Source organism: Wallemia ichthyophaga (assembly GCF_000400465.1).
Source record: "Wallemia ichthyophaga EXF-994 unplaced genomic scaffold scaffold2, whole genome shotgun sequence".
In the NCBI taxonomy this organism is placed as follows: Eukaryota; Fungi; Basidiomycota; class Wallemiomycetes; order Wallemiales; family Wallemiaceae; genus Wallemia; species Wallemia ichthyophaga.
In genome coordinates, this window is record NW_008806275.1 from 663,580 (window position 1) to 689,398 (window position 25,819).

Sequence of the window (25,819 nt, forward strand, 5' to 3'; positions counted from 1 at the left end):
ACAAACAAAGACAGCGGGTATTATTGGACATCAAGTGAACATTATCTAAACTCAGGGCATCGCTATTACATCAAATGCATTTGCCCCTTAAAACTAAAACAAATTGAAACAGATGAGATAACGTGTGGTAAAATATTCCAAGGCTTTTATAGCGGGTGACTGTGGCTATTGTGGCTGTTGTGGCTGTTGTGGCTCTGGTTATTACTCCATTGCCTCTCGCTCCTACGCCCATATATACTACCAGACGGTGATGTCAGTGCCACAGCGGGCAGCTCATAGCTTGCGAACGAAGGCACCGGTTTACGGGGCGGGACGTGGCTGTAGTGAGAGTTGTAAGTGGTGTTGCTGCTATTTTGTCTGTTGTGGGTGTATTGCGGCTGTGAATGGGTGAAAGTGTGAGTTTGATTAGGAGTGTGATTGTGAGTTTGACTTTGAGCTTGATCTATATTGCTTAGGGTTGGAAATTTCTGATGCTCTGGCTGCTCTGGTGTGCACTTATGCACCACACTGACAGCCTGCCCAAACTCTCTACCCTTCACTTCATTTCCATCTGAATCCTGCGCGCCCCTCTGGCTGTTAACAATAGTACTACCGTCTACATCTTCAATGCTCGACAACTTGCTGAACTGTCTCCTGTCCGAGCTGTCTAGTCTGTTGACTCCTTCTGTGTCAAGTTGAGGGTGTGATTGTGAATGTGAATATGAGCGTGAAAGTGATTGCGAGAGTGAGAGAGAATGCTGCGACCTGCCACGCGAGTTAGAAAGCCACGAGCTGCTACTTTCGTCGAGGGACCGCGACGACAGAGTGGAAGAGTGTGAGTGTGATTGAGCATGTGAATGAGAGCATCTGCCAAAGAACCTTGAGAGTCCATCGAGGCCCCACACACTAAGCATTTCTCTTTGCGTAGCAAATATGACAAAGCTAGACAAAGAATCCGTAGCGGTAAGAATAGCTAAAGATTTATGAATAGTTTTTGTGCGATACTCAACACAAGCAACGACGAGTGTCATAATGATCCACACTAAATAAAGGGCTACGCGGAGGAGAATATCGCCATTAACTGCATGACGCTGCAACTGTGTCTGAATCTTTAGCTGTCTGCGCGCGCTCCGCCCGAGTGAGAAGAAGAGAGCAAGTGCCCACACGGCAAAGAGGACGCAGAGGGCGAGGAGAACGACGACGATGAGCATTGACGATTCGTGAATCGAATTATGAGACGGGTATATCGTGCAGTAGAAGTAGTAGCGTTGCGCGTATACCGGTGCCGCACGCGCTACGGCACAGCTGTACGCTAGCACAGGTAGCACTATCAGCCATGGAAATGATAGCAGGAGCGGGTCCCAGGTAAGCAAGCGCGCGAGAACTTTCACAGGCTCAGCGGCAAGCACCTCAGCAAGCACGGCCCAGATCTGGCGCGGTTGGATTAGATATTGAGACACCTTACATACAATCACCACACACCTTCATCGTCAGCGCTAGAAGCGTACCACCTTGCATTAAAGGAGCGGCTATCGAGAGACACGCACTCGCTATGCGCAATCCGTCGCTAGGGTGCTTGTTAAGTGGCTCACCGGCAAATATGAGCAGCGTATAGCATACTGATGACGCAGCCATAGATAGGAAAAAAACCCAGCTCGATGAATGGCGGTGTATGCAGGTGGAGAGGATGATTGTCAGCGCAAGTAGTACGTGCAGGGGGATGGCGAGCATGTGCAGCACGGCGAATGCAACGACTTGTCGTAACGGCGGGACATCGGGGAGATGTTGGAGAATGAGATGCGTGGCAACGTCTTCAGGGAGACCTTCTAGCTTGTCCATGGCGTGGTGGAATTGATGAGCTGTGACCAGTGTAACTTATCGCGCACAGACGCGGAGTTCTGGGCACAGATGCGATTAAAATAGGTTAAAAAGCTGGGAATTCTGCAGCATCTGTATTAAGGGAGAATTAGGAGGTGTATCATAATTGTGCGATTCAGAGATTGTTGGCGAGAAGCCATGGTGGTTAGCGGAGAGGAGATGAACGGAAGATAGACTGAGTGTGAGCTGAATATGAGGTGGTTAATGGATGCATACTATGCGAAACTTTATTTACGCTCGCCAAACGCATCTCGATCACTGACGAATAGCGGCGGCTAAATCAACATCCGAATATGTGTATGTATAAATGCATAGTGTATAATTATCTGACTAATATTTTATAACATGTTGTGCGAGGTAATCTTAGTAACGAGAAACGGCAATAGGAACGGCAACAGCAGTGGTGATACAACCAGCATCAACGCCTATTCTGGCGGCTGTGAGTGGGGATTGTGAGTTTGAGTATTACTGTGAACGGGGCTACGTGGAGGGCTGTGTTGTATTAAATCAGGGGTGTGAGCGCGTCTGTGAGCGTCAGCCTGTATATGCTGGCTCTTCTTAGCGTGTCGATGTGCCAAGCTATGAGCACGCTGCTACTGCTGCTGCAACGGGCCTGAAGAGGCGCCTGTTGCACCAGCTCCCCTAGACCCGTTCCTGTTCAAAGCCGGTCTGTAAGCAGATGCAGAGGCGGAGGTGGCCGACGTGGGCGAAGGCACGGGTGGAAGTTCATAGCTGGCAAACGAAGGTACTGGCTTGCGATGCGGGATGCTCGACTCCCTCTTATGGCCCATGACCGTGTCTGTGTGCCCCGCGCTACTTGCCTGCCCGTGCGTTAAACTCGTTGCTGGCGAAGAGGGCGTGTAAGTGGGTGTGTCTGTCGGTGTGTGCACTGGTGTGGCGAATGGAGAGGTGATTTCGCCAATTTCGTTCACTTCTGCCGTCTGCGTATGATTTTGGTCGTCGCTGTGGCCGCGACTAGGGATATACCTCTCATTCTGGCCTCTGCCATGTGTACCGTGATTTCCCTGCGACGCCCGCTTGTGAACGACCTGTACTTCATCTTCACCTTCACCTTCTTCACCTCGATCCAAGCCGCCGTAAATATCTGGATCTTTAGCATCCAGTTGTCTGTCTATCTCTCTATCCGAACGCTCAACGTCGATATCATACTCGCTATTATGGAAGTCATCGACGCTAGACAGTTTGCTAAATTCTTTGCGTGACGATGGATCGACATCGACCTCATCCATTTCACGTTCGTTGGTGAGATTAGTGATAGCGCGAGAGGATCTGCGGTCGCTGCTGCCCGTATAATCCGTCGACTGTGTACAGTTGAAGTATCTCGCCAAACTTCCAATACCCCACACCTTGAGCATGTCGCGCTGCGATGCGAAGATGAAGAAGGCTGCAATGGGGTTAGTGCTTACAAGAATGGCGAGTGGGACGTGTATGGTGCGTGTGCTGTACTCGATTGCGGATATAACGAGTGTCATGATGATCCAGCATGTGAAAGTCATTACGCGGAATATGAGATCGGCGTTGATCTCGGAGCTGCCCTTCCGGCGTAAGGTCCTGCTCACGCTGAAGTAGAGGATGGAGGACCATATGGAGAAGATGATTGTGAGAGCGAGCTCGATCATTGAAATAAGCATAGCGGTAACGTGAATGTCGTTCTTCTGTGGGAGGATGGTGCAGTAGAAGTGAAGCCTTTGCACCCAACGGACGTTGTCAGAGGCCACGACAGCGGCGTAGATGAGGATGGGGAAAGTGATAATCCAGGTGAAGGAGAGGAGGAAAGGGTCGTAAGAGAATAGCTTGGCAATTGGGCGTACGTAGCGGGGTTCAACGAGATCGACGAGGACAGTCCAGACCTGTGCGAGCAAGTTAAATTGAGATAATTCAACCAATAAAGACAGCCAAACATACCTTTACAACGAGAGCTAAAGTGACACCGCCTTCAACGGTGGGGGATATGATGGCCAAGACAGCACTAGCAACTCTGACATTGTCAGAGGGGTGCTTGTTGCGAGGCTCACCGGCCCAAATCAAGAAGGAATAACAGAAAGAGGAGAAAGCCATGGCAAAGAAGAAGATCCAGCTTACGGGATGGCGGTGAATTCGTTTTGAGCAAATGATGGTGAGTGCCAGGATGATGAGGAGGGGAATGGCTAAAAGATTGAGGAAGAAGAAGCCAGAAAGCTGAGAGACTGGGGGAACATCTGGGAGTTGACTGAGTATAAGTTGCTCGGCTTTTGCCTTTGGGAGAGCATCTAATTTGGCAGGATCAACGGACATTTAGAATAATTTAGATATAATATAATTAAGATATAATATAATTAAATTCCCCGCCCCTCACTGTAGCTGTACAAGAGTATATTATTCAAAGACAGATTGGACGTTCTTCCCTGGCAATTCGTTTAACCGTAAATCTGTCAAATATATGTAAAAGAGGGGAAGTGGGGAGATGTGGTTGTTAATTAGAAGAGTTAATATTTTAAATTAAATTTTATTTATTTGCTTGTTGTACCTTACTTGTCAGTCACTCTTAAGTCACAATATCAGTGATTCTCGGCATCCACCACACGTGAAAATCCAGTCACCTCAAATTGTTATGGATCTTTAGTGATTGACTGGTGAATGGTAGGCTGTCTTGGTATTTTAAATTACCGCTGTAAGTACTGGTTAATAAATTGAATCAACGGAGATAACGTGGTTTACTCGGCCGGGGAGAAGAACGTTAAACCGCGGACATGACTATCTTTTCCGTTGAGATGGTTGGTGAGGATTGCCAATTGAACAACGAAAGCTGTAATTGGTTTACTGGGGTTGATTTGTTAGATGTTCCAAGTACTCAAGGAAATACACACGCCTCATCAGATACACCATTATCTTCCAATTGTTTACTCGGTGTAATCACATCCATAGTCTCATTATCCAAAGCAAAGTGATGCCATCCACGTGGCTGATTGAGTTCAATATGACGTATCTCTTGTAAATCGCCAAGGTAAGTACCTGCTCTAATTGAAAGAGTTTTAGGTGTATAACTATCATCCAATCCATGATCAAAGTAGATAGACATCTGTGATACACACACCCTACGCGTGAATTGCAATGTAATCAAATGTGGCTGTGGTCCATCACTCTGCCACACTGTTTCAGTGTTTTGATCTCTTAAACATTCTAGTCCATTTCCCTCTTTAAACGAAGACACAGACCAGTGTGCTATAGATGATAGATTGTATTTGGGCATGACTTGGTAGTTGGTTGATTACTTTATATTTTATATTTATACGTGTTTTGTATTTATACGCGTATTGCAACGCGCATTTGTATTTATATCTGACTTATACTGTGACTCACCACACCACCCCACTCTCACCCGCAAATCTTCCACCTTGCGTTCTCACTCAGACCATGTCTAAACTAAATGCACTCGATGATCAGCGTGGGAGGGTTGTTACTAACGAATACACTCACAGCTAATATTTATGCAGGCATCAATCAAATTAGACCTCTAATCCCTCCACAAATTCTCTATGAAGATCTTCCACTGACCGATGAGCTAGCTGAAGTTGTTGAGAAGGGCAGAAAGCAAGCTGAGGCTATTGTGCGAGTGAGTTTCACTTTTTATTTACCCACACACACACAACTTACTCACAATGCCCAGGGAAATGACGACAGATTACTCGTAATCGTTGGTCCATGTTCTATGCATGATCCTGCTGCTGCTTTGGATTACATCAAGTTACTCAAAGACTACGCTGATCATGCCTCAAACGACCTCTGCATTATCGCCCGTACCTACTTCGAGAAGCCACGCACTACCGTTGGCTGGAAGGGATTAATCAACGACCCTTTCCTCAATGACTCCAATGAAATAAACAGAGGTCTACGTATTGGTAGGAAGCTCCTGCTCGATATTGTATCTCTCGGTATGCCCACTGCCTGTGAATTCCTTGACACTATTACCCCTCAATTCACTGCAGACGTTAGCTCATGGGGCGCTATTGGTGCCCGTACCACTGAATCTCAAGTACACCGCGAGCTTGCATCTGGTTTGAGCATGCCCATCGGCTTCAAGAATGGCACCGATGGTAATATTCAAGTGGCCATCGACGCAATTAGATCGTCGCGCTCCCCTCATACTTTCCTCTCAGTGACCAAGCAAGGCTTGGCTGCTATTGTGGAGTCTCAAGGCAATCCATACGGCCATGTCATTCTTCGCGGTGGAAAGACACCTAATTACGAAAAGCATTTTGTTGAAAGCGCAGCAGAGCAACTACACAAAGCTGGTCTTACTAATAAACTCATGATCGATTGCTCTCATGGTAACTCTTCCAAACAACACGCTAGACAGTGCATCGTGGCTGATGACATCACTCAACAACTCAGCGCGGGTGGTGAGCATGCAGAGCGTATAATGGGTGTCATGATGGAATCTAATATCAACGATGGTCGTCAGAACATGCCTGAGGGTGGTCCAAACGAGTTGGAGTATGGTGTGTCTATTACGGACGCTTGCATTGATTGGAGCACAACAGTCAGCACACTCGATAATCTTCGCAATGGTGTACAGCAACGTCGTCAGAATAGAAACAATTAGTTAAAGTATTTATATTCCCATGGATAATGCATTAAATTGAGTAATGTGTTTGTGAGGGGCCGTAAGGGGTAATTAATTTATCTCTATATAACACAGCTTTTAATTATTACTCACTTAAACTTATTCTCACGTCTTGATACTTGAACCCAATTTCACTCCACTCGCTCACCCCCACATTCCCCTTCCATTTCAAACAAACACATCTTGCGCAGCAACCATCAACAACAACAGCACCATAAATGGCACAAACACAAACGCAATCACAAGCACGCCAAACACACGCTTCAGAACGCTACGAAACAATCCACCGCCTCCTCCAAATCCCTCTTATCAGGGATGGATTGGAGTACAGCAACGACGTTCTCCAGCGCTATCCACTGGCTCAAAGAGCGTGGTCGACGGGCTATGGCCTGGCAACGGGTGTATCGCTCCCGCTGCTCAACGGCCCGCTCAACAAACCCGCCCAAATGCTCGACATATACTCGCTCCACCTGCTCGAGTACATCGCTAGCACGTTCCCGTACGCCTTCCAGAAGAATACGGGGGAGGTGTACCACGACGTCAAGCAGCCACTTGATACGGGCAAGCAGCGCATCAATGCGGACATAGTAACCCCGGCGCTCCTCCACATTGAGAACCTCGTCCATCGGTTCATACCGGCGAGTGAGCAAAAGGATACGCGCGACCTCTCTCCAGCAACGCGCACTATCCTCCTCAAAAACGAGGTCACGGACTACCTCACCACCGTCAGCACCGACCAGTGGAAGAAGCTGCGTCAGAACGAATGGGTCGACCACTACGCTGAATTCGTTGCTGATCAGACCTCCTCTTTTCTCAAGGCCGTCAGCGAGTCCAAGGAGAACGTCGAGGGGCGCACCAACGACCTCCTCAATATGCTCCGTAGCGAGAAGGAGAAGATCGAGGGACGCGTAGCTAGACTCCCAACCGACGCTCGAAAGCGAGTAGAACCCGCTTTCCAAAGAGTCGAAAACGCCTACAAGGAAATGACGATACTCGCGAGTGATGAAACTATCCCCGCTAGAGACAAAGCAACGAAACTAGGCGACTTTATTACTTGTAATGGTGTGTATTGTGGGTATTAGCTGTGTTACACTAACTACCTCCTCGCAGCCGTTCCCGTCCTCAAGTCCCTCCAGGAAATGCTCATCTCCACCGAAAAGGAGCTCGAAAAGACGGTCAACGATCAGACTGAGAAATTTGACGAGAAAAAGGATAAAGGGGACGTTAGATCTGTTAGATCTGCTAAGAAGGGTAAAGGGAGTAGTGACGGTGCGTGAGTGTTCAGTATATCATCGTTTGTTTCTCGAATAGGAAGCAACTCAAGTAATTTTACACAGCTTTTCAACTTTTTTCAAATCAGATAATCAAATAATTACAGCATCTCTATTCTCACTCTTCTCATTCTACTAGCACATGATTCGTCAACGTCAACCATCTTGTACAGCCACCGAGCCAGTTCTGTTGTATAGTTGTATGAATATACTTTTGTCACACCAATCACACTCGTCACACTCCTCACGCCCCCATAAACAAGAATGCAAAAAGAATCAAATTTACAAACTTGCAAACTTAACGGTCTTTGACAGTAGAGAAAGGTTGAAGCCACTCAATTTAAGCACGTGGGGCACCACGACCGACACCGCCCTGTAGAGTTTCTTGTGAGTAAAAATCCACCTCAAAAACCATTGCACTTACGAAACGTGGACGGAAGCCAGCATCAGCACCCTCCTTAGCATCAGCACGACGGTAAGAGTCACGGTCATCTCTGCCACCCTTGAATGCCTCTCCTTGCTGTCTGACCTGTGCTGGTCTTGCTGGTCTAGCAGCCTTACGGTGAGTGTTTGGTACAATCTCTGAAGGCAAGTGGAGGAACTCTCTGAGGTAGTCTAATCCCTCTGGTGTGAGAGTGTAGTAGAACCATTGCCATGAGAATTGGGTCTTAACGAATCCCTTGCTAGTGAGCGATTGCATCAACTTGATTACCTCGAGGTTAGGCACGTTGAGCTCATCGTGCTTGATTTCGTAGTCCTTCTGAGCGACGATTACTCCTTCCTTGAAAAGGTTTTCGAGGATTGCTCTACGGTTTTGCTGTGTGGTGTGAGTCTGTGATGTAGTGTGATTCTCCCACTGCCCAACTCACCTTCGAGATAATCATGCTGCTAGAAGACCGCCTGTAACGCTATCAACATTTATTCTACTCCTCTCTCTTCAAACTCACTGAGATTGTCACTGAGGAAGGCGAGGGTGAGGCGCTTAAAATTCATCCTACGACAATTTCTAAAAATTTGAAATTCACAGGTAAGTGGTAGTATTTGACGGTTTTTGTTGTGAGTATATTGAGAGTCTTCTAATGCTCTTTAAACTTGCTTTTCAAATGCATTTCCACATCTCCTCTTATAATCACCACAACGTATCTGCAAAACATGTTGATAAATATACACGTACGAGCGCTTACAATCCCATCTTATGGCGCAACAGCACGCCTGCAACCATCAGCACCAACTTGATCCTCTTCCCGTACCTCTTCAGCGCCAGATGCAGCAGCGTCACCACCAGATCCCACATGCGCGGTTTGGACTGCACGCTCAGCTTCCCCGTGCGTCTGCTTATAGAATAGATGGTTCTGTACTGAGTCTGCGTGTTAGATGGGCCACCTCGCTTTCTACACCCACCCCATACCGCGGATTGAGGTAGCTGTACCGATCTAATGTGTTTCTGGGCGTACTCACTGCACTTGCGATTGCGCTTGAATGCAGTGACCGCGACGGCGTCTCGCTCTCACTCTTCACACCCACTCCCATTCTCTCTTTATGCCACGCGCTGATCTGCTCGCTGTAGCTGGTTAGGTCGCTGGGAACGAAAGGCTGGCTGCTATTGTCGTTCATTCTCCTACCCCGCTTTATCTGCAGCTGGAAACTCTGTGTGTGGTTCATCACACTGAGGTTGGTATATGAGCTGTCTGGGGTCTGCTTGGGGGTATACCACGGTGTGCTACTCGACGTGCTCCTCTTAGCCGCCGTAAAATGCACCTCTGCCGGCGCAGATGTGGTCGCGTAGTCGGATATTCTGTCGTGTCTTCTCTCGCCGCCGAGGTCTGTATTTGTGTGGTTGTGTGAGTACTACTCATCGTCCAACGACACACCCACAAGTCGGCAGACTGTCCATCTCGAGCAGTTCCCCCATCCTGTCCCTCCCCACGAACGAAATCCTATCGACAATCTTCCTCGGCAGCAGTGGTTTTGCCATTCTCCACAGCGCATTAGTCCAGAGTTTGCTATTCACTATGACGACTGTCGGCGTGTTAGTGTTTCTTCGATATCTTAAACACTTGACACACTCTGTTTGCTCGTATTCGGGAAGTGCACGGAAATAATATCGGCGAAGAATCTGACTATGTCGTAGTGTATATTCGCCATGCTCGCGTGTGTGGCATCGACCACCGTCAGGAATTCCACACATGGCTCTCTTTCGTTCTCCCTTCCCCGCCCATTTTGCGCCTGCATCAACCTTCGCCCCACTTCCCATATGTACAGCACGCTCTCCTTGATTTCGTCGAACGCGTCGTCGTCGTGTGTGCCATATGTCTGCCTGGGTACAACTTGCGAGAGGGTGACGACAAGCACAAGTCTTCCGAGCCTGTCTGTTGCGTCCTTTAAGAAATATGCTACTGGCGGGGGTGACGCGTCTAATTGTTCGTCCTCCGCGCTCTCCCGGTCTCCCTCACCAACCACACCACCCGATATAAGGCTCAGCAGCGACGGCAATTCGAGACGATCAAGATTGGACTGGAGACGTATACGCAGATGCTCCTTGATGGCCTTGTACGCGGCATCCCCATCGTAGTGCGCTTTCTGTATACGTCATGCGTTATCAGCTGGTGATGTAACCGTGAACGCAAACCGAAGCTCACCTTGAGGAATCTGAAGATAGAGCCTGTGGGGTGGGTGTAAGTGCTTACTACTCTCGCATCCACTCTGCCCACCCTTATCGCGTAGGAACGTCGCTGATCTCTCGCGTACGTCGTCCATCTCCATCTCCATCTCCGTTTCACTCAGCTCTCCTTCTAGCTCGTCCACGCAGCGCCCCAGCAACTCACTCTGCAACGCTTGCACTGCCTCTTTGTTCTCGAAATATTCTTGAGCCTGCGTTGTCATCATGTGATGGCTGTTGCTGTGAGAGATATTCGAGAGATATGAGATGTACTGTTGAGATACACTTTTGAGATATGTTTGGATATTACAAAGCCACACTATCGATCCATACAATACAATAACAGAAAAAAATACCATCTGTACAATTTTCACATGTAAAAATGATTCAATATTCATGGTTGTAGATTAGAAAATCAAACATAAGATGTAGCAAGAATCTAAGTTGCGGTCATTTCCACTTCAGACGCGCACCAGCTTCACCCAAACTAGTCTTGTGTCAGATACAAACTTGCTGAGGCCTTGAGGGGACCACTATAAAAAGACGCAACTGTATGATGTCGTTGGGGAAGCAACTTGGACTATTTTTAAAAGCTGTTGCGCTGGCGCGGTGATCTCATCAGTAAACGAAATTTTGCTGTACTTGATAGCACAACCCAAAGATAACATCAAGATTGGATTTTATCATAAAAGACGTATTGCGATTATTCTAGGTAACAGAGTTTCAAAATAATATTAGAACAAGAAAGTAACGCGTGTAAGGGATTAGCAAGATATAGCCAAGTTAGCGAGAAATGATTTGCAGTGCATGAATTATCAGAAAACTTGAAAAAACGCAAGGTCCCAGTCTATGAGACAGAAAAATTCGAATCAATGCCAACTCGACATAATGTGATTTTGATAGCGACAACACAACGTCTAAAGTAGCATTGATAGTTAATGATTTGTCAAAGTAAATTAATGTCAAATTAAACCTTCAAGTGTTTTTGTTGGGTTAACTTGATGAAGAAAAAAAAAGTGAAAAAATGCGAGAATACGACTTCTCGCGATGCTGAGGATATTATGTTTCAATAGAGGTTTACCTTGGGACTTTTTTATAAATATTAAATAAACCAGAGTCTGATGATGAGCTGTGCCTGGTTTGAAAGTAAACTCTTTACTATCAAAAGATATGACAACGTCTAATGAGAAAACAAACATTCCACCGAGAGTGTAAGCAGAGCTGAATGATGAAACAGATGTAGAGTGTTTCAAGAAGCGTTCCCCAATTGGCTATTTTCTAAAATTTTAGGTGATTGTGATCCCAATAATTCAATTAATTAGAGCATCGTCTCATGAAACACTGCAACTCTTACAACCGCCAATGCTGCGCACATTTTCGTTGCTGAAGTATTAAGGTGTTCATTGCAGATTAATCAAGCATGAAGCTATTTAATGGGTAATGCTTTAGCCCATAAAGCTATTCACCGCGTTCGTATATGTCCAAGTTGAAAATGGATAGAATATTGTTTAATAACCTTGAATAAACCGTCGTCACCTTCACTTCACTAACAACTGCAATAATTGAGCGTATTTTTGACAAGAGATTGCAAAACCACTGATCAATCACGTAAGAAATTTATTGGGGATAAGATTTAAGAGACAACTGTTTCATTTCTGAAAATGCTGAGCTCAGCTGGTCTAGTGTAATTATGGCTGCTCTGAATGCTTCGATATTATGGAGTTCAATGCGATTTGGACTAAGCAAGATTCTAGCCTGGCATTGCTCGAAACCCATATTTTACTAAATTTCTGAATCCAGTCTCTAAATCTGCAAAGTTTTTAGATGAGAGGGGTTTACGACGTCGCTAGCGGAGAATCTCGAGAGTGCCATGACTACTGATCATGTCGCTCATTGGACTTAATGATTTCAGAGTTGATATCGGTACATGATGGATGTCTTTTTCTTTAATTCTTAAACTGTCTTTTGATCTGATACCTGCAAATTAAAAATGACAAGTGTATCAAGCTTGCTCAGTTACGTTCCACCTCCACCACAGCGAAGATCATATCAAATTAATCATATTCATTATACAAGATGTGTATTTCGATTATTCTAATTTCTAAAATTTCAAAATAGTATCAGAACAGTAAAGCAACGTGTGTAAGAGATTAGTGAGAGAATGTGAAACTAGTGAAAAATGGTAGGAATGCGTGAAATATTAAAAATCTTGAAGAAAACGCGAGATCCTATTCTACGCCTTCATAGCTGCTCCATCTTGAGAGCTTCCGTCAGGTGAATCCTGATGTTGTCTCTTCTCAATATCCGCGTCTATACCAGACAAACCGAATCTGTCAAGTTCACTCTTGATCTCATCTTGAGAGAGCTTTGGCATTTCTTCAGCGACCTTCCAGTATGTCCTACCCTCAGTGTAACCAATCGCGAAGATGATATCGATTTCCTCCAGCGATCTACCGGCAGTCTCTGGATAGAAGAAGTAGATTACGGGAACAAAGAGAAGACAAATTGCACCTGATGTAATGTTAGCATACCCGAGCGAAAACTTTAGCTAACCCACCAAAGAACGCAAATGTACCGAAATCAATACTAGCAAGCATTGGAGGTGTCCACTGCACCACAGCAAAATTCCAACTCCAGCTAGAAGAAAAATTTAAATGAGCCATTTGACGTTGAAATGGGATAAAACTTACTTGCTCATGGTGGAGATGGCGTTGGCGTTGGTGCGGATACGGAGAGGGTTGATCTCAGCAGGGTAGAGCCAAGGGAGCTCCAGCCAAGTGGCACCAAAGAAACCTAAGAACAAGAACATGCCAACGACGGATCCCTTGATGACTTCTTGAGGGTCTTGCCCGGAGTAAGACAAGCCTTCGTTTACTCTGTACTGTGGTATCATACATGCCATGATCAGAAGCATGGAAAGACCCTGGCCGACCGAGCCCCACAGGAACATCTTGCGTCTGCCAACGTGCTCGACGAGCCAGTAGGAGCTGTAAGCGCAGAGGGCGTAGACAGTGACGTTAACACCACCGAGAATAAGCGCGAGATTACGGTCCAAACTGAGACGGTCTTCGAAGATAACTGGCGAGAAGTAGATGACTGCGTTGCAACCACCAATCTGGGAACTCAGGGTTAGACCAGAGTGTTTTAAGATGATATATACGCACCTGCTGGAAAAATTGGGAGTTAGCTCCAAGCCAGACTCTGCGAAAGTGCTGGGTCTTGCCACCGGTGAACACATCTGTCTTCTTTGCCTTGATGGCCGACATCGCCTTGACGGAGTCCTTAATAATCTGTATTTCTTGGATGGCAATCTTGTCGGTCATTGGGACGTTGTTGAGGGAGGCGACAACGCGCGCTCCTTGCTCTTCGTAGCCATTGACGAGCAACCAGCGTGGCGAGTCAGGGAGGAAGAATGCACCGGCGAAAAGACCGAAGGCGAAAACAATTTGGAAGGCGATAGGGAATCTCCAAGAGACATCCATAACATCACCATCGACGAAGGAAAGACCAAAGTCAATCCAGTATGCTATGACGGTACCAGTTGCAATCATAGAACCCTCGATACAGACGAGAAGACCACGGTTGTGCGACTTGGATGTCTCAGCCTGCCATGAGGGGATGGTGGCTGTGTTTATACCATTTCCAATTCCCGTAACAACTCTACCAACACAAAATTGTGCTTCTGGCGTGGAGCCCTTGTAGCAAGTGACCTGAATAATTGTACCGAGAACCATGATAAGTGCCCCAATACCCATCATTTTACATCTACCAAGTTTGTCACCCAAAAAGAGTGCACTCGCGGCACCCATAAGACATCCGATTTCGTACTGGTGGGGTGTGAGAAAATGTCTGATATAAATTAAAACCCACAATTGAAGTGTATGTAGCTTGAATAATAGAAGCTTGTTCATCTGCTCCCTGAGGATCGCCCTGATAGCCGTTTTCAAGCTGCCAGTCTTGACTGACTCTTGGAAAAACTTCTGCAAACTGTTTCGCTGAAATGATACCAGACATAACACCTTGATCTGTTGCAGGCGTTAGCATGGCGCAAACAGTAAGCAGATAGTCCCCCACCGTAACCGAAAAGGAGGAAACCGGTGGTGGCCGTGGTTGTGATTGCAGCAACCAACTTGTTACCTGTTAGCCCCATGAAGGTGGGCACACCTGAACTATTCTCTGCTGGTCCTGCTTTCTTGAACATACTTGCCTGCTGCCTTGTGAGCTGGAGTAAAGTCTCAGTTAAGAATGACTCACAATTGAGTGTTCGTAGTTCAAGTTTAAGAGAAAGAGGGAATCGAGGTCCCAATCAATATTTCAATCAGGTGTCACGAGGCTGAAATTTGCTCGTCAGGAACAGTACCACATGAGCCTCCTATGCAATAACTCGGTATTGTATATGTGTAAAAAAATGCAATTTGTATTCATTTATCGTGTGAAAATAACCATGTCTTAATGCAACCTATTGCAGCCTAATGCAGCCAATCGAGTAAGTCCGGGAACCGGCCCAAACATACGCACCACTCTAATTTTTAATAAAATGGCTCAGTAAACACTTAGAAAGATTCTTTGTAGAAGCTACCTTGTGTCAGCCTGTCACGCTGTCACAGTGCATGCTCACCTGAACTCGACCTCCTCGTCCTTCCCCACACTTTTAATAGCTTCCTGAAGTGACTTACCGAGCGGACCAGGTCCGCAAAAAAAGGTGGCGATATTCGTTTTAAGGCGTGCTTCTCTGCCATGGATATATGTGGAGTCTGCCTGGGTAATTGAGCGCTTCAACTCGCTATAGATGTGCCTCCAATCAGGCCTCCCGAATCGTGTGCGAGCTCTGAGACTTGTGAGTGGGTCAGCCTTGGCGCCTCTGAGACTTATGAGTAATATTAGTAAGCTATTTGCAGCACCTACACATCATTCAACGTTATGTTGTGTATCATGTCATCTTCCCATCTTGTGAGATAGATATTGATCGAGATAAACGACGAGTGCATTTGCTGACCCTCCTCGATTGCTATAAGAAGTTTCTTAAACCATATAAGAGATCTTTTCGGAATCATTGAGTCAGTGGTGGGGCCTCGTATCGTCTCGTACCTGGCTTACTCGGTTTCACGGCAAATCCAGTAGAACTCGACTCGTTTAAGAGTTCCGAGTTGGTCATTCGCGTTGCGGTACCTTTGTGAAATATTGAGATTAACCCAAAAGGGCAACTCAACCCACCATAAACTCTTCAATATCGAGGCGAACGGGGTCACGCCGATACCCGCACCAACGAGAACGACCACCTCTTGCTTGAGTGCGTGCTGTAGTAAATTATTGGTAATTAATGCACACTCCGCCAACGTCAACGTCACGTACATCTGCTGGTGCACCGTATGGACCGTCCACCAGGAATTTCGGCATCTTGCAGTTGCATATGACTTGTGATACATAATCAGAGCTCAAATCATCCTGCTTACCGGTGCCGCTATTCATAGCCACACCAAATAATGCGCCCAACGACTTGCTAAAGTCACCGACCTGTCTTACGTGTACGGATATGAACTCATCTTCAGGTGCGCTGTGGCTGATTAGCTGGTAGCAACTATGCAAAACTAAACTTACGATGTGATTGTGAACTGCAAAGAATTTCAGCACGTCCAAAGAGCAAACCACGTGGTGTGACCTACTGGATGCCACTGGAACTTGGATATCTCAGGAACTTGAATCCAAATATATTGACCACTCTTGTATCTAAATGTAGGAGAGGATTAAGAGTGTGCTCTTGATTTCTCCTCACCCCACTCACTTCAAAGATGGCTAGAGATGCTATGTTAATCGATATGACATAACGCCTTGAAAAAAGCGCACTTTTGCAAAACGTATCTCAATCGTGTTTCCAGGATGAACAAGTACTTCTGTAATGTATGTTTTGAGGAAACGTGCTCGTGCCTCCCTAAACAACCGTTCAAAGATGTATGCGATAAATGGCCACTGTTGTAATGGTTAGAGGGGAGTGAATATGCGTATGATCCGCACAATAATGAATCTCCAGCTACGCAAGTGTCATTAGGCATAAAATACCCTTAAAACACACTACACCCACCTCTCATAACCCAGACAATGCTCAGTTGAATAGTAAGGAAAGTAACTACGGAAGTCAGGTGCGGGTGTGTCACGCACGAAACATCCAGTCGCGTGTGTGAACAGAGCGAGCATAAAAACCAGTGCGCAAACTTGATGCGTATACCAAAACAGCTCAAACTTCTGATGCCTGATAGACGCATGTGCTGTTGTAAACATGATAAACATGGCGAGTTGCCTAAAGCTCGGTAAGATGCAAATCTTGTGAATCGCTGCACTTGCATGATATGTCCTGTTATACCGCCCGCCTGTGCATAGTGGATCTGCCAAGCCATGACGGGACGAAGTTCTGAGAGTGAACTTAGAGTGTGCTTTTGGGAATAAAAAATGCCCGCTCTCACGCATTCTCTCGACATTGATAAAGTTTACCTGCTCACATCAGCTGAATAGGAGGAAAGCCAACTGACACCAACATAGTGTGATGTGACGTGAATAATGGTAAATAATAGGAGCATGTAAGCAACCTGCTTGTGAAACCAGCTTTTGTTGCTATTAGACGGCTCTTGTAAAGCTCGTATCACGTACACAGGCTCATCAAGTGGAATAACCGAACCGAAACAGGAACGAATGACATGAATCAGATTCTTGAGCACTGCGGTGTTATCAGTGTGGATAACACAAAATGCCTAAAATGCCCACTCGGAAGCAGAATCAATCCGCCATCCAGTGCAAGCACCAGGCCTGCGCCTCTGCTGGCCCAGACAGAGATGCCGAGCTTGTTCAACCCAGCCAGCCGTTCGTTAGTCTGCTGTGACCACCATCCGTAGACAAACTAGTTTGCTGTGAGCTGTGAGCCTCTCATATCCCGCGTAACGTACAAGGCCGAGATGGACACCGTAAAAGGCGAGCTGGAACACATTAGACAGGCATAGCGTAAGCGCGGGCCACCCACGTAGAATGCCACCACTCTCGTCATCAATCTGGCTTTGATAGTCCTGAATATCTTCATCGTGCTACGTCTAGGCCACGACACACAATGAGGGTGCTAATATGTGAAAATTTTGACATACATCTAGGACAATAAACATACAAGAACGTGCTACTATAATCATTAGAGTTAGTCGGAGTCGCTGCCGTAGCTAGCAAGGCCGCCCAGTCCACCCACTCCACTCAATCCACCGGAAGGCGGCTGCGCTACCGCGACTGCTGTTGGCTTGGTTGCGCGCAGCTGAGCTAGCTTGTTGATAGCCTGGAGGGATGTGTTTGATAACAAGCCTTGGTTTGTCGGTTGTTGTGGAGGGTGCGAAATTGCGTCATTTCCGCTTGCATCTTCCTCACCCTCAACCTCACTACCTTCACCATCTGCAATCTGCTCGAGTGGCGGCGGTGCTGGAAGGCCATTCTGCAGCGCCTCCATCTGCCTTGTGGCATGTATGAGCTCCGTATCCATAGCCAGCCTCTTGGTGACCTTCTCTGAACCCTCCTCGGCAGCTCTCTTGCGATCTTCCTCGATGGCGTCTGCCTTTGGGTCCTCAGTGGCCCACCTCACGTTGAGCGTCTCGCCTTCGTCGAGCGACTGACTGCCCATGGCTTCCTTTGCGAATTGTGCATTACATTCGTTCTTAAACTTGACAAATCCACATCCTCTACCATGCAGCACTCTCACCTTCTCGATCTCACCAAATTCACCAAAATGCTTGATAAGCTGGTTCTCCCCTCTACCCTCACCATACTCAGCCATTCTACCGATATAGAGGGTGGAGTTTTGTCTACTAAAGCTACCAACACCGCTCATGTCATCACGGTAGTTGGCGTGCTTCTCTCTTCCGAACACATCTCTGGACAAGTCATGTAGGATATTTTGTGGACGTGGCAATCTATGCAAATACTGGCACTGAGCGCTAAGTAAAAAGGGTGTGTAAGTTTGCGCTCCATCTCCAATTCAAATAACTCACCCTAGTGGACAGCATCCTCTAGCGAAGAAAAGGCAATAGGTTTTAGCACCGCTAGCATCTGCGCGTGTATATCCCGAGTCCTTGGGTACGTCTAGCCTCGTTTGGGCGTGTTCTTTGCTGAGGGAGAAATGTCAGCTGCAACCACACAACCAGCAACGCTACCAACGTATTTGTAGAATCCTCGTAATCACCGCCTGCCCATTTATTGTACCAGATATCTATCAGGCTCGTCAGCAACCCATCTCTCCATCTTCCATCTCTCACTCACTGTACGTGAATCCAGTCTGCGCAATCTCCGGCTTCTTAAGCTGCCCAGGCTCAACCTGTCGCCTGGCGGGCTGCACTAATCTCTTGGGTTTTGGCTGCGAGGTGCTCATGGCCGTTTGCGGAAGAGAAGGTTGATCCCAATCTCCCAAGATACACAACGCGATGCCGCCCAAAAGACCAGCTGGATTGGGTGCTGCCAGTAAAGCAAAGAAGAACAAGCAGGATGAAAGCAAAAATGAAGACACATCAGTACAAGTGCAACCTACAGCGGCACAAGATGATGAGGATGGAGATAACTGGGCGGATCTGGTAGAGCTTTGGGAGAAGTGCAGCAATAGCTTACAGAGTGGGTTAGTTGCGCGGAAGAAACTTCTCTAACCAACGCTATAATGTCATCAGGCAGTGAGCCAGCTTCAAGCGCACCACTACTGCGAGGCGTGCTTCACGAGACTTCACGACTCGGAAATATGCATGGATCCGATCTGTCTGGTTTCCTTACCGAGAACGACAATGGCCAGAAATATCAAGTGCCCTTATCGCACTTCAGATTGATATTGGCTTCTGCAATGCTGGAGTTGGGAATTTTGATAGCAGCTTCTTCCCATTTAGGTGCAGGTAAGAGTCTAGCAGCCACAGGTGAACCCAAAACAGGAACACCGTTCTTCTCTAGAGCATACTCAGTCGCTCAGACAATCGAAGACAGTGCTTTCTCAAAAGATAGCGAAATTGTGGCTGGTAGAGCAGCCGCTGAATACCTCAAAGAACGTCTAGAGAGTGAGCCAGAAGATGATGCAGACGACGAACTCAAACATGAAAGCAAAGAGCAAATTCTCACTATCGCCAAAGAAAGTCTAGTCAAAGGTGACATGGGAAGCAGATCTTCTTCACTTCTGCTTTCAATTGGATCCTTGCTTTCCACCCTTGAAGAGGAAATCATAGATCTCAACTCACCATCCACTGCGGTCGTTGCCTTTACAAGTGCGTTGAAAGCCGCTGAAAATACACAGGCCAAGTTTGAATCTCTCGTCGGGAAAGCTAGAGTTTTGGTGTCTCGTGGTAGTTACGTAATGGATAAGATCTTTGATGAGGAAGATACGTTTGGTGACGAAGACGTCGAGGAGTACATTAAAGCTGTGAAGAATGAGTTAAGAGAAGGTGAGTGCGTTAGATCCAAACCTATCTTTAGCTCAATTCTCTCAATCAACACTAGCAATCAGTAGTTTGGAAGATGCACAAAATATGACCGACGATATAGATGTTGGTGAAGAAGAAGCCGAAGAACTAACGTCACTTGTGGGTATATTTTCGACAATTTTATACACCTTCCTCACACTCATCATAACAGCACAAAGAGGCAATGATTGTACTTGCTAATATTCTACCCGAGGGTAAAGAACAAGAAGAGCTTTTCAATAAAGCGGGGGTGGAAGACGACGAGGAGTGAAAAATAGTTACTTGTTTTGTACCTAACTTATGATGAAAAATGAAGCTTTAGAGGTGATCCAAGGGAGTGCATTTTACAGGAACATATTGCGCAACTATATCACAATGTACAGTCAAAAAATGCTCACTCCACCTCCATTCACCCGTTGCATCATCCTCGCTTCGGTAGCTATTCGTCATGACCAGTATCCTAAGAAATGGAAAAAAGTTGCAAATTCCAAGCATACCTAAGCCCAAGAAATCCAGTAACCAAAAGGAATACACTCACGATCAAGCCGTCGAGCTAGTAGCCTCATTCCTAACTCAAGATATTGCGAGAGGGAAGACGGCGATACTGAGCGGGGCGGGTGCGAGTGTAGAGAGTGGGATAAGATCGTACAGAGGAAAAGAAGGACACTACGAGTTACACAAAAAGTAAGTTGCATGATGTTGTAACGTTCGCCACCAGTAAGCTAATGCAGGGTTTAGATATCGACCCATATTCTATCACGAGGTTAGTTGCTGAGCGCATGCTGAGAAGCCATTTGACCGATTGTAGTTCATCGAAGACTCAGATCAAGGACGTCTATTCAGGCAGCGCTATTGTGAGTGCTGATTACCGTGTCTTCTCGACACAGTTGACGAGATAACTCACAGGGGCGCGATCATTTTTTGGTTATATCCCCGTACAGAATGCCAAACCAAATAGAGTGCACTACAGCGTGGCTGCACTGCAGTACATGAATCTGGTCGACAAGCTAGTCACACAAGTGAGTACAACAGAATGTTGTGTGTATAACCCCACCCTAATAACACGCCACCCGCACTACAGAACGTAGACAGACTGCACCACCGAGCTACCCCCGAATCACTCAATCCAGATTCACGAATACTGGAGCTGCACGGCACACTGAACTTTGCAGTGGTGCCGAGCCACCCGAACCACCCAAAAAAGCTGCGTTCAGATCTTCAAGCTGAACTCGCCGCTCTCAATCCTAGTTGGGCGGAGTTTGCGGACTCGCAGGCAAAGTTGAAGCAAAATCCAGATGGCGATGTCGAACTTCCTAGTGGATTGACATACGAAACATTCAAAGTACCTCCTCCTGACGGATTAGAAGGCGACCGCAGCGCTTTTTACAAACCAGATGTCGTTTTCTTCGGTGAGACACTCAGTCCGCATCAGAAAGAAGAAAGTATAAAGGCCATTGAAGACGCGGATAGGGTGTTGGTTGTTGGCAGCTCCTTAGCTACATACTCTGCTTTCAGACTAATCAAGCAGGCTATAGAGAGCAAGAAACAGGTCCTTATGTTGAACGTGAGTGGATTTTTGTTACGACGCAACCAATTCACACAATGCAGGTCGGACCTTCTCGTGCAGATGATTACGATATTACAAAGATAGAGTTGCCCGCTGCAGACGTCCTTCAAGGTGCTGTTAAATTGCTTGCATCGAAACTGCCACACGATGACATGCTCAGCAAGCTTTCTAGCAGCGGCGTGAATATCTCCATCGAGGACATAGGGCCTATGCCAGATCCCGAGGCTACAGAAGCCAAATAAAAAAATTTGCAAAGATGTGAAGAAACGGATGAATTACATAGTAAACAGTATTAATAACAATTGAGACATAGCTGAAACAGGTAATGCTAAGCAAGAAAACTGAAAAATCTATCATGTGTGACTTAAGTTCGTTGAGAGTAACACACATCCTATCAACCACTCTCAAAGAGATACTCTGCAAAGGAGACAGTTGGCTGCTTCCACGGATGAGTTGTAGCAGGCTTAGGTGTGAGCTTGCGAGGAGTACTTGTTCTGCTTATGCTTGGGGATGTGCGTTCGACATCACTCTCTTCTGTATCGCTATCTCTCACAGCTCTGCTCGATCTATCTGGGGTTGATGCACTCCTGCTTATTCTATCCCTTGGAGAACTTTCATCATCGCTAATGAGTTTGTCTTGTATGTTGACCCTGTTATGTAAATCATCGGTAATATCGGCCCAAGCAGCGCTCGCGCTTGCGTCTCTATGATCAGCAACATTCTCCTCTGCCTCTGAAGGAGTCATGTTGAGATCGCTTGCTGTATCACTAGCCGCCTCACTAGCAACCTCGCTGGCCACCTCACTAGCGCTATCGACTTCACTCGTTGGTGGCGTGTCCAAATCGTCATGTTTGATTTGCTTGTCGAGGGGCAAGCGTGGTTTGAGGAGGTGCGTAACTCTCTCACCATCGCTGTTGGACTTGGAGAAGCTAACAACGCCCCACCAACGCGCTACACAGTGTACGACGAATCTTTCGAATTTCTCCGGAATAAGCCAAACGAGACTGCTTGAAGAGCGTGACAACTCAATAATGCTGGGTAGTTCAATGCACTCCTCGTTATCCTCGTGGAAGTGGCCATTAGCGTGGCAAGTGGTTGTGGCATCGATTACTCTACCACGACTATGGATGTTATCGTCCGGATTAACAACCACATGGCTGTTGACGCCAAGTATCCTAAAGCTTACTGTGAATACCAATAGCCTGCTAGACAGTAGCCACCCACCAATGACGTATTTCAGACTCAGTTGCCTGTACAACGAATCTGGCCCTGGCGGAACCAGTTCCTCTTGGAGCCAGGGTTTTTCTGATGCCTTTCAAGCTTACGTAGAAGGAGCCTATAGTGAGTGTCAGTTGAGCCCCTTTCCAACTTAGCTATGTCACACCTTCGTCACCTGCAGCAGGCGATTTACGCTGTGATCGGCCGCGGGCGGTTGTGGACGAAGGAACAGGCTGATTGCGAGGCAAGAGCGAAGGTGGGAGAGGAGAAGGGAAGGTAGATTTGTAGGAGTGCACTGGCGCAGATGCATCATCCCTTTCAGCGCCTTTAGCTCTGCTGGTGAGGGTAGAATCGCGCTCTTGGATGTATCTACGCCGCTTTCCGATATAACCGTCACTCTTTGATTTGTGTGTGTTGTTGATGTACTCGCCACGGAGCTGTGTAAGCTTTGGATTTGTGAGAATGGCGGGGAAGCTGGATTGCTGGTAATGGATTTGGCTTGTCTGCTCAGTGACAGCTGTGATTGGCTGCGATTTAATCCTTATATCGTGACTATCTCCCATTTTTCAGCGTTGACGTCGTCGTGATGATGGTAAGGGCTAAACAGTCATCATAGATATCCAGGCAAATGAACTACATTTACCAACTCACTCAAGCTGCCACTACGGCTGTTCTTGAGAAATCTGGCAGGAATCTCCCTTTCTCACTCGGTGCTGCTACCGGCAAGCATTCCATCTGGGATACCTTTGAGGGCGAGAAAAGAGACGACAGCTCCCCGCTTACTATATTCGTCTATAACAAACACGCAAATCAGAGATATACCCAGCTCGCTACAAACGCAATGAGGAAGCTGCGTACACTCAGGCACCCACAAATACTCAAATTCATCGACGCTATAGAAACTGACTCAATGATATACATTGCAACTGAGAGAGCCACGCCGCTTTCGAAATTCCTCCCTTCCGATGACACGATTTGGCTCACTTGGGGGCTACAGAGTGTATCACAGGCTTTGGCATTCTTGCACACTCTCACACACTCTATACATGGCTCTGTGTCTAGCGATAGCGTTTTCGTATCCCACTCCGGCGAATGGAAGCTTGGCGGGTTCGAGTTGTGTACAACGCAGACTGAGCTGAGTAATGGTATTCTGGAGAGCAACTACGACTCGAAACTGGCTGCACCCGAAGCCAGGCAGGGCTTTGATGCCATTCCAACCAACCCTGTTTCCAGCCTCGACTCATTCAGCTTGGCACTGCTTATCAGCCAGCTATACAACCCCACAAAACCACTCCCCGTAGACTTAACAGCCGCGCCTGCACCAAATAGCAGAGGTATGATACCAACCAGTCTATTCAACTCGTACCGCAAACTCCTCAACCCATCACCGAAGAATAGAATCTCAGTAGACACTTTCTTGCACCTTGGAAAGAACACACAGGAAACTCAAAACGGAGCGTTCTTCACGCAAAACCCTCTGATCGAGTTGTGCCAAGGATTGGAAATGTTCAGCCTTATGAGACAGACGGAAAGGGTAGTATTCCTCAAAAACCTATCGCACCTCCTCAACTACGATAACTCTAATGAGGGTATACTAGGTGAGAATAGAGTGTCAATACCAAACTCGCTAGCAATACACAGAATACTACCAACATTAGTCCATTCGGTTGAGTACATGACAGCGGGTGATTCAGCCCCTTCACTCGTACCTCTGATTGTTAGAATAGGTATGCGTCTAAGCACGGAAGACGAGCGCAGCACAGCCATCAGCAAGCCTCTGCTAAGGCTATGGATGAGTCCAGACCGAGGAACGCGCATGGCGCTACTCGAAGATCTCGAGCGGTATATAGATGTGCTATCGAACAAGATAGTAATCAACGAGCTATGGCCACATCTGCTTACTGGATTCAACGATACCGCTGCTGTTATTAGGGAAGCTACCATCAAAGCCGTCCCGCTCCTACTGCCGAAACTCTCCGACAGAATCATCAACAATGAGCTCCTCAAGCAGCTAGCTAAGGCACAGCTAGACCCTGAGCCTAGCATCCGCACCAACACGTGCATCTTGATCGGTAAACTTACTCCCAAATTGTCCCTCACGACGCGCAAGAAGGTCCTAGTTGCAGCGTGTGCACGCGCCATGAAGGACAGCTTCCCGCCAGCCAGAGCAGCCGGTCTGCGCACGTTGCTAGCTACAGTAGATGACCAAGAAGAAACAGACTTAGCGACGAGGGTGTTGCCGACGATATGTCCCTGCCTTCTCGACAAGGAGAAGAGCGTTCGCGATCAGGCGTTTGAAGTACTCAGGAATATCGTTGACAGAATCGAAAATATAGCCTCTAAGATGCCAGAAACGGTTGTTAAGCCAGACGAAGAAATTGATTACAGCTACAGCGGCACTGCTGGTAAATCCTTTTTAGGCGACGATCAGCTGGGTAGTGCTGCAACAGCGATAGCCGGCTGGGCATTCGGAACATCGACGACGAGCAAAAAGGTAGGGTTAATGAAGCTTACGACAAAGTAAATCACTCATCACACCCCAGCTCGAAGCCAGCGAGGCTACTACAGCGATGTCGTCAGCAGGTCCAGAAGCTGCGGCGAGCATGCCTTCTCCAATGCTACCAACGCAATCTACACCCCAGCTCGATAAACCGATGTCGTCTGGAGGAATGAAACTGGGCAGCAACAAACCCTCACCCTCTCCATTGCCTTTCGAGGACGACGAAGGCGGGTGGGGAGATCTCGAAGAACCTAAGAGCATACCAAGCATACCCGAGATGCATGCGTCAAATACATCTGTATCTGCTCCAACCAGACAGGCTGGTAGTGCACCAGCAGCACCTTCACTTCAGCCGATAAAACCAACTAACACTGGCAGCATGGCCAGACCAGGGTTAGGTGCACCATCACCAGCGCTGAATCGAGCTAATACCACCAATAACGCACCAACTGAAAGCCACATCAGTGTCCAGAAATCACACTCTTTGCATACACTCTCCCCATCCCCATCCAGCCCATCAACACCACTCAGTAAAGAAGAAAAAGCGCAAGATCTCGCTCGCAAGAGAGAAGAGAGAGCACAGAAGATCGCCCAAATCAAGGCTGCGAAGGCTGCTGCAACTGCCAACACTGGTACACTTATCTGAAACAGTACCTACCATGCAAATAGTG

General features: G+C 47.1%; 14 protein-coding genes across 14 annotated transcripts; 5 read left to right on the top strand and 9 right to left on the bottom strand.

Moving 5' to 3' along the window:
• Nucleotides 1–146: 146 nt before the first annotated feature.
• On the bottom strand, nucleotides 147–1,818 carry J056_002294 (uncharacterized protein; the record flags this gene model as incomplete). The annotated part of the gene is made up of 2 exons (XM_009268158.1): nucleotides 147–1,409; nucleotides 1,462–1,818. 2 exons carry the CDS (start codon nucleotides 1,816–1,818, stop codon nucleotides 147–149), a joined length of 1,620 nt encoding a protein of 539 aa, XP_009266433.1.
• A 632-nt stretch (nucleotides 1,819–2,450) lies between these two features.
• J056_002295 (uncharacterized protein) lies at nucleotides 2,451–4,152 on the bottom strand (the record flags this gene model as incomplete). Its single annotated transcript, XM_009268159.1, has 2 exons — nucleotides 2,451–3,728; nucleotides 3,784–4,152. 2 exons carry the CDS (start codon nucleotides 4,150–4,152, stop codon nucleotides 2,451–2,453), a joined length of 1,647 nt encoding a protein of 548 aa, XP_009266434.1.
• Nucleotides 4,153–4,571: 419 nt separating this feature from the next.
• J056_002296 (Anaphase-promoting complex subunit 10) lies at nucleotides 4,572–4,936 on the bottom strand (the record flags this gene model as incomplete). The annotated part of the gene is made up of 2 exons (XM_009268160.1): nucleotides 4,572–4,677; nucleotides 4,725–4,936. 2 exons carry the CDS (start codon nucleotides 4,934–4,936, stop codon nucleotides 4,572–4,574), a joined length of 318 nt encoding a protein of 105 aa, XP_009266435.1.
• A 335-nt stretch (nucleotides 4,937–5,271) lies between these two features.
• On the top strand, nucleotides 5,272–6,460 carry J056_002297 (Phospho-2-dehydro-3-deoxyheptonate aldolase, Phe-sensitive; the record flags this gene model as incomplete). The annotated part of the gene is made up of 3 exons (XM_009268161.1): nucleotides 5,272–5,302; nucleotides 5,352–5,470; nucleotides 5,525–6,460. The coding sequence occupies 3 exons, from the start codon at nucleotides 5,272–5,274 to the stop codon at nucleotides 6,458–6,460; spliced, it is 1,086 nt and encodes a 361-aa protein (XP_009266436.1).
• Nucleotides 6,461–6,699: 239 nt separating this feature from the next.
• Nucleotides 6,700–7,758, top strand: J056_002298 (uncharacterized protein; the record flags this gene model as incomplete). Its single annotated transcript, XM_009268162.1, has 2 exons — nucleotides 6,700–7,543; nucleotides 7,592–7,758. The coding sequence occupies 2 exons, from the start codon at nucleotides 6,700–6,702 to the stop codon at nucleotides 7,756–7,758; spliced, it is 1,011 nt and encodes a 336-aa protein (XP_009266437.1).
• Nucleotides 7,759–8,092: 334 nt separating this feature from the next.
• On the bottom strand, nucleotides 8,093–8,636 carry J056_002299 (40S ribosomal protein S10-B; the record flags this gene model as incomplete). The annotated part of the gene is made up of 3 exons (XM_009268163.1): nucleotides 8,093–8,125; nucleotides 8,177–8,569; nucleotides 8,622–8,636. The coding sequence occupies 3 exons, from the start codon at nucleotides 8,634–8,636 to the stop codon at nucleotides 8,093–8,095; spliced, it is 441 nt and encodes a 146-aa protein (XP_009266438.1).
• Nucleotides 8,637–8,945: 309 nt separating this feature from the next.
• On the bottom strand, nucleotides 8,946–10,635 carry J056_002300 (uncharacterized protein; the record flags this gene model as incomplete). The annotated part of the gene is made up of 6 exons (XM_009268164.1): nucleotides 8,946–9,104; nucleotides 9,154–9,575; nucleotides 9,628–9,771; nucleotides 9,819–10,332; nucleotides 10,392–10,414; nucleotides 10,464–10,635. 6 exons carry the CDS (start codon nucleotides 10,633–10,635, stop codon nucleotides 8,946–8,948), a joined length of 1,434 nt encoding a protein of 477 aa, XP_009266439.1.
• Nucleotides 10,636–12,644: 2,009 nt separating this feature from the next.
• Nucleotides 12,645–14,612, bottom strand: J056_002301 (Sugar transporter STL1; the record flags this gene model as incomplete). Its single annotated transcript, XM_009268165.1, has 6 exons — nucleotides 12,645–12,922; nucleotides 12,969–13,048; nucleotides 13,102–13,526; nucleotides 13,576–14,238; nucleotides 14,282–14,436; nucleotides 14,486–14,612. 6 exons carry the CDS (start codon nucleotides 14,610–14,612, stop codon nucleotides 12,645–12,647), a joined length of 1,728 nt encoding a protein of 575 aa, XP_009266440.1.
• Nucleotides 14,613–14,964: 352 nt separating this feature from the next.
• Nucleotides 14,965–17,477, bottom strand: J056_002302 (NADPH oxidase 1; the record flags this gene model as incomplete). The annotated part of the gene is made up of 16 exons (XM_009268166.1): nucleotides 14,965–14,986; nucleotides 15,030–15,272; nucleotides 15,317–15,451; nucleotides 15,509–15,580; nucleotides 15,626–15,708; nucleotides 15,764–15,965; nucleotides 16,010–16,023; nucleotides 16,075–16,138; nucleotides 16,194–16,204; nucleotides 16,256–16,378; nucleotides 16,424–16,439; nucleotides 16,491–16,897; nucleotides 16,942–17,120; nucleotides 17,168–17,300; nucleotides 17,347–17,376; nucleotides 17,421–17,477. The coding sequence occupies 16 exons, from the start codon at nucleotides 17,475–17,477 to the stop codon at nucleotides 14,965–14,967; spliced, it is 1,791 nt and encodes a 596-aa protein (XP_009266441.1).
• Nucleotides 17,478–17,585: 108 nt separating this feature from the next.
• Nucleotides 17,586–18,800, bottom strand: J056_002303 (Pre-mRNA-splicing factor CWC2; the record flags this gene model as incomplete). The annotated part of the gene is made up of 4 exons (XM_009268167.1): nucleotides 17,586–18,369; nucleotides 18,424–18,540; nucleotides 18,590–18,641; nucleotides 18,692–18,800. The coding sequence occupies 4 exons, from the start codon at nucleotides 18,798–18,800 to the stop codon at nucleotides 17,586–17,588; spliced, it is 1,062 nt and encodes a 353-aa protein (XP_009266442.1).
• A 52-nt stretch (nucleotides 18,801–18,852) lies between these two features.
• On the top strand, nucleotides 18,853–20,134 carry J056_002304 (uncharacterized protein; the record flags this gene model as incomplete). The annotated part of the gene is made up of 4 exons (XM_009268168.1): nucleotides 18,853–19,036; nucleotides 19,090–19,845; nucleotides 19,901–19,983; nucleotides 20,036–20,134. 4 exons carry the CDS (start codon nucleotides 18,853–18,855, stop codon nucleotides 20,132–20,134), a joined length of 1,122 nt encoding a protein of 373 aa, XP_009266443.1.
• A 177-nt stretch (nucleotides 20,135–20,311) lies between these two features.
• On the top strand, nucleotides 20,312–21,672 carry J056_002305 (NAD-dependent protein deacetylase SIR4; the record flags this gene model as incomplete). Its single annotated transcript, XM_009268169.1, has 6 exons — nucleotides 20,312–20,547; nucleotides 20,602–20,626; nucleotides 20,672–20,717; nucleotides 20,770–20,882; nucleotides 20,945–21,427; nucleotides 21,472–21,672. The coding sequence occupies 6 exons, from the start codon at nucleotides 20,312–20,314 to the stop codon at nucleotides 21,670–21,672; spliced, it is 1,104 nt and encodes a 367-aa protein (XP_009266444.1).
• Nucleotides 21,673–21,824: 152 nt separating this feature from the next.
• J056_002306 (uncharacterized protein) lies at nucleotides 21,825–23,211 on the bottom strand (the record flags this gene model as incomplete). The annotated part of the gene is made up of 3 exons (XM_009268170.1): nucleotides 21,825–22,605; nucleotides 22,655–22,766; nucleotides 22,815–23,211. The coding sequence occupies 3 exons, from the start codon at nucleotides 23,209–23,211 to the stop codon at nucleotides 21,825–21,827; spliced, it is 1,290 nt and encodes a 429-aa protein (XP_009266445.1).
• Nucleotides 23,212–23,276: 65 nt separating this feature from the next.
• Nucleotides 23,277–25,794, top strand: J056_002307 (kinase-like protein; the record flags this gene model as incomplete). Its single annotated transcript, XM_009268171.1, has 2 exons — nucleotides 23,277–25,142; nucleotides 25,192–25,794. 2 exons carry the CDS (start codon nucleotides 23,277–23,279, stop codon nucleotides 25,792–25,794), a joined length of 2,469 nt encoding a protein of 822 aa, XP_009266446.1.
• Nucleotides 25,795–25,819: the final 25 nt, after the last annotated feature.